Below are 5,886 nucleotides of genomic sequence, written 5' to 3'. Positions count from 1 at the left end.
CTGTCTTACAGCATGCACCGACGACAGCCATGGAAGAGAATGCTTCGCACTCGAGAGAGATCAAAATTATACTTGCTAGTAAAAGCTAAAACTATACCAACTGCAAGTCTAAAATAATATGACCACGCCACAGATACATAAAAGATAATATGACAGTCATATGGTCATGCGTAATGTGACCGTGTTATGCTCACCAAAAAAAAAAAAAAAATACGAACTCTCTTTTTTTTTTAAATGTTAAGAGTCAACCACACATTCTATTGTGGCTGACATTTGACCGTCCACTGTCAATGGTCGGCGCAGCAAGACCCACAAAGGAACGTGTGACTTTTTCTTTTCCTTATGCCGTGACATGCTGACAGAAAATAACAGTAGCTAGCAACTCCTGAGGCTCACTACTACAGTAATTAGTAAATTAATTGCTTATCAATAAATTAACTCGCGGCTCGGTGAATCCACCCCCAGGTAGGTTCAGCCCCAGGCTCAGGCAGCTCCAACTCCGAGAAAGTCGATGAAGGGCAAGTCGATCTTGTCGTCTTCAGTTCTACTCTCCTCGGTTTCGACAGACACTGGCGAGAGACTCCCGGGATTGCCGATGCCCGTGGACTCGCCCGCTGAGGCGTCTGAGTTCGTGTCCGAGGCTCCGCCGTGATCAGCTTCTTCAACGACGGTGACCGTCCCTTGCGTCCTCGGACTGTTGTCGTTACGATCGTCGCTATCAGCGCCTGCTCTGATGTTGTTGGTGCAGAGCCTGCTGAAGGACGACCCAGCTTCAACCCTCGCTACCGGCCTTTTAGCTGCCGAACCTGCAATGAGGGATTCAGGGAAAACGGGAAAACGAGAACAAGGAAGAGAAATAAGGCCGTGAAGATTCAAGAATGTGGACTCGGATAAAAATGCACATAAATGGAAATAAGATCGAGCAAAGAGAGCGCTCTCGAGAGATGGACTCACACGGTGGTCTGCAGTAAAGATGTCTCAACGCGCTCAGCGTAGAACTAGAGCATGCTCGGAGTCAAATTATATGAAACCGGCAAGTTCAAATTTTGTAAACTCTTTTAAGAGAAATTTGAAGGTAGACGAGAATCGAACGTACCCATCCGGGACTCCGAGGGCCGAGCGAAAATAAGAGGTGGTGCTCTGGCCGAAGAAGGTGTGAGGGAGAGGTCGGTGCACGTCGACACGGCGGGGGAGTCCAAGTTGCTCGACATCGTCGTGGAGTAGCTGCACGCACGATTCATCTTCGCCGCTGACGCGATGTCATTGAGCTCTCTGGTCTGAAGGTGAGGGAGGAGCTTATGGTTCCTCCTCCGACCGCAGGCGCTGTTGGACTGCTCTCGCTGCTTCCTCGCGACGATCACGTGCCAGTGGTTCTTTACAGCGTTGTCCGTCCGGCCGGGGAAGAGCCGGGCGATCATGGCCCATTTGTTTCCGTATAGCTTGTGTGAAGCCAGGAGCCTGTCCTCCTCTTCCGCGCTGAAGGGCCTCCTGTTGATCCTCGGGTCGAGCTGGTTGAACCACCTTAGCCTGCAACTTTTCCCTGCAATATATACACACGATCAAGAAAACGATGTTTTTGTGATTCGAATTTTCCATTTGACTTTGATTGAGGGGACTTCTTTTTGATAAAACGACCTCTATCTTCTCCGTAAGTTGTGTATGTACCTGATCTTCCTAGGAGGTTCTCTGCGATCAAGTTCCAATTTTGAGGGCCGTACTTGGCGACGAGGTCCTTGAGCTTGGCGTCTTCGGCAGGTCGCCAATGCCCTCTTGCACAGACCTTGGTTCTTCCACTGTTCCTTCCAGGACCAGAGCTCTTTGCTGCCGCTCCCCCTTCCTCCTCTTGCTCCTGCTCTTCTGTGTCTATCTCTTCCTCTGCTTCTTCTTCCTCGTCCTCGCACATGTTCAAATCCAAGCCCTTCTTCAGGACGAACCCTTCTCTGTCGTCGCCACAAGCCCTTTTCGCCGCCCTGCTTCTGAGTGGCTCGAGCTCGACTGCCAAACTCACCATCTGAGGAGGAGGAGGCAACGGAAACTTGATGCCTGGCGAGGCAGTGAAGTGATTAAAGGTAGTTTTTACGTGTTGCAGGCTCATCTCTTTTGGTGAAGAACCCCACCTGCCAAAGAGAGGAAAAGCTGGGTTTTCTCTTTTGCCCTTCCTTTTGCAGATAGCGTGGTTATAATGAGTAGGTTCTGCTTCTTCTGAAGAGCCGGAAGCTAGGAGGACTGGTCAGACCCAGAAACCAACAAAAACTCAGAGTCACATGAATCAGAAACGCATTGCGCTCTCTCTCTCTCTCTCTCTCTCTCTCTCGTCCTTTCCTCGCCCGACTCTCAAGCGGTAACAGGACTGAAACAGGAACAGTGCTGACGACAGAAAACAGAGATGGGTCCTGCGATTTTCCTGCTGCTCCTCCTAGTCCTGGATGTGACCCAAAAAAGGAGGAAGAACAACTTTTTTTATTTGCCCTTTCACCGGCTTTATGGAAATATTTAAACAGAAATGAGGTCAGGTCAGAGTCCCTACGTTTTCTGGAGACTGATCTGCCTCTAATCTCTCTCTCTCTCTCTCTAGGATGACGATGAAGTTAACAATTTCCGCCACCCCTCTCTCTCTCTCTCTAGGATGACGAGGAAGTTAACAATTTCCGCCACCCCTCTCTCTCTCTCTCCCTCGCTCTCTCTGAGAAGAAGCGAGAAAGTTGGGGCAAGCAAAGAGAAGAGATCGTTTGACCCAAAAAAAAAAAGAAAAGAGAGAGAGAGAAGAGATCTGAGTGCGCACGTGCGGGCATGCAAGAATCAAGAACTGCTCGTGTGGGGTGGTTGCGTTGGGGAATGGAGCTTCCCCTCGGCCCGGTAAATATAGACGGGTGGGTTCGTTGGAGCGATGCTGCTCTTCCTTGTCTGGTTCTGTCCCCCCCTCAACTCGCGCCCTCGGGCTTTGGGCCATCCCACGAGAGTCTCTCCATGTCTGTTTCTGCCAACTCCTCCGTTTGTCGCCTGCCCTTTTTTCCCATTGGAACAAGATTTGGGAACCACGTAGGACTTTTACTTTTGCTTTGATTGGATCCTAGGACTTGATTCTTTCACATAAAGGTGTCGAAGATCTTATCCGCATGCTTTGTTTTGTTCACTCAAAAAGAGACTGAAAAATGGCGTTTCGCAAAAACTAGCAATAAAACATGATATTAACCGGAATAAGGAAACATATCAGTTACCCGCGCCTTCGAGTCACTCTCACACTCTCTCATCAAATCTCAACTCCAGACTACAGACAATAACCGACGGGACGTTAGAGATTGAAAATTTATGGTGAAATAATCTCTCGGCCATGTAAAGTAGTACATAAACCTCGCCACAAGATTCTTCGAGTTGAACACTCGTGTCTCTCGAATGCAATTCGCTGGGAGAGCATTATCGCTAGGCATTATTGAAGCAATTAAGAAAAAGGGATTAAATTATTTAATCGGTATCCCATTGTTATGAAGTTTAGGGATTTAATTATGAACTTTGCTAATCATATTTGATGAATCGATTTGTGGGCCTCACCATGCAACCATGTTGGCGAGTACATTACGGTGCAATCATCGGAACAAGTTCTATCTCGTACTCAAGCCAACCTAATTTACTTCTCGTATAACACCAACAAGAATTTAGCCTCGGATTTTCGGTTTTAGGGAAGCAAAAAAAAAAATAATAACAAGATAATATTGCAATTTCATGTACATTGTGTCCATGTCCGAACTAATTGTGCACTTCCTTGTTCGATCTAGTAGACCAAGATCCCATCGTTTCGTCGTCTTGTTGTTCATGCTCAAATGCTAACGAAATTGGACAGAATGGTAAGGGTGGATTAAGCTGAGCATGTAATCAACAGTGGGCACAAAGCAAAAGACGCAGAGATTCGTCAGTGGAAAGATATTAATTATTCTTAATTCGGGAGTTTGTTATACAATTTAGGCGAATGGAAACAACAAGGGATACCGTTATATCAATTATCAACAAGGGAGGCTAGGGACGGGGCTTAGTAGCATAATATCTGGCGGTGTGAAGATTACAAGGTAAACAAGATGGAGGAAACAAGAGGACAATGGAGAGATCAAGAATTTTTCTAAGTTCGTTGCAGAGAAAATGACACAAAATGATTTCTGAACGTCGGTCCAATGTGAAATGTCATCCGTGATCTTTTAATTTGTTTAATGTGGTCCCTGAACTATTGCTAAATATTCAATGCAGTCCTTCCATTTTCTCAAACGACAAATCAGGCGGTTATTTGACGGTGTGGTTTGTTATATATGGAGTTAGGCTCTTAAAAATAAGGAGTCAACATGTCCATCTTTTTATCCATCTACTGTAGAGAAGGAAAAGAAAATTAGGACTTTAATATGTCACGTAACATCTACTAGTGCGTGCATCACTGTGAAGCTTTTATTAGGCGATATTTACGTATAAGTAATTCCTCGTGCCAAATTCACTAGAATAAGTTCTATCTCATACTTGAGCAACCTAATTTAATTATCGGAAAAACCCATAGTAATTTAGGGTCTTATTATTGATTTAAGAAAAAAAAAGTGAAATAATTCAAGGTAGCCTAAATAATAGGGAAAAAACTGTCAAAAATCCCAAATTATGCTCATTGTGACACATTTACTCTAAACTTTATTTTGTGATGCTAAAACTCCCAAACGTGGACATGTGTGACACAATTACCCTCCATCAAATTTCGTCAATGAGCTTGAAAATCTACCTACCTGGATGATGGAAAGCAAACAATGTGGACATGGTGCTCATGTCGTGCAAATGAAATAAAAATGTCGTCGTTTTGGCTGGAATATCAACCAACGGAGCCTTGACATAGTGTAAATGAGCCATGCGCGTACAAGTTTAGGGTTTTTTTGGCGTAATTTAGGATTTTTTATGTCACAAAAAAATCGGGGTAAATGTGTCGTAGTGGATATAATTTGAGGTTTTTGGTGTATTTTCCTTAAATAATATTGCCAATATACGTATATCGTGTCCACATCCGAAGTAATTGTACACTTTCATGTTTGATCTAGTCGATGATGCTCCCATCGTTTTGTCGTCTTGTTGTTCATGTCCAAATGCTAACGAAATTGGACAGAATTATATGGGTGGACTAAGCAAAGCATGTAATTAACGATGGACGCAAAGCAATGAGACAGAGAGATTCGTTACCAGAAAGATATTAACATCCTTAGTTCGAGAGTTCGTTAAATAACTAAGGCGAAGGATACAAGGAGGGAGACCGTTATTCCAACGATGGAACTTAGGGACAGGGCTTAGTAGAATAATGGCCAGGCAGTGTGAAGATTACAAGGTAAACAAGATGGAAGGAAACAAGAGAACTTAGTAGACTAAAGAAAACAAGAATCTCTAAGATGAAAGAACAAAGTTATCAAGAGATCCAAATTATCCGCGAAAAAAAAATTCTTGTGAAAAGGACGGGAGAATATCTGATGTGTTGGTTATATTACTCGCGTTTTGTATAACAAGTCGATTGGTTAACTCGTTGCCCAGCCTGCCATAACATCTTCTAAGTCATGCCCGACATTAAAACTACGAGGCCCTTACTTAGTCCAGCCGGCGTGGGCGAGCATATGAGGCTACCAAGCGCATGATCAGATTTAGTAGGGTTTCGCGTAGTTGTCGGTCAAAATTCTTTTTTTTTTTTTTTTTTTGGGGGGTCGAATATTACCATACGGCAGAGGAAAAGATTATTGGCCTTCTGAGTACTATTGAGCGAATATGCAAATGCAATTAACTGCCCATTTTGCTCAATATTAGCTTCACAGGCCTATGCTATCAGTTGACTTACAAATGCGTGCATATGGAATCCGAGGATACACTAAGCTCATGGAGATTACG

The 5,886-nt window shown here is 44.3% G+C and overlaps 1 protein-coding gene across 1 annotated transcript; it reads right to left on the bottom strand.

Annotated features, from left to right (window-relative positions):
• Positions 1-319: 319 nt before the first annotated feature.
• LOC115731708 (transcription factor MYB56-like) lies at positions 320-2,616 on the bottom strand. The gene is made up of 3 exons (XM_030662386.2): positions 1,666-2,616; positions 1,097-1,540; positions 320-806 (listed from the first exon to the last, which is right to left on the bottom strand). Exons 1-3 carry the CDS (start codon positions 2,093-2,095, stop codon positions 484-486), a joined length of 1,197 nt encoding a protein of 398 aa, XP_030518246.2. The 5' UTR covers positions 2,096-2,616; the 3' UTR covers positions 320-483.
• Positions 2,617-5,886: the final 3,270 nt, after the last annotated feature.

The sequence above is a fragment of the Rhodamnia argentea genome, chromosome 10, assembly GCF_020921035.1.
Source record: "Rhodamnia argentea isolate NSW1041297 chromosome 10, ASM2092103v1, whole genome shotgun sequence".
Taxonomy (NCBI): domain Eukaryota; kingdom Viridiplantae; phylum Streptophyta; class Magnoliopsida; order Myrtales; family Myrtaceae; genus Rhodamnia; species Rhodamnia argentea.
Note: the sequence above shows the minus strand (reverse complement) of the source record. Positions and strands in the feature narration are given on the sequence as shown.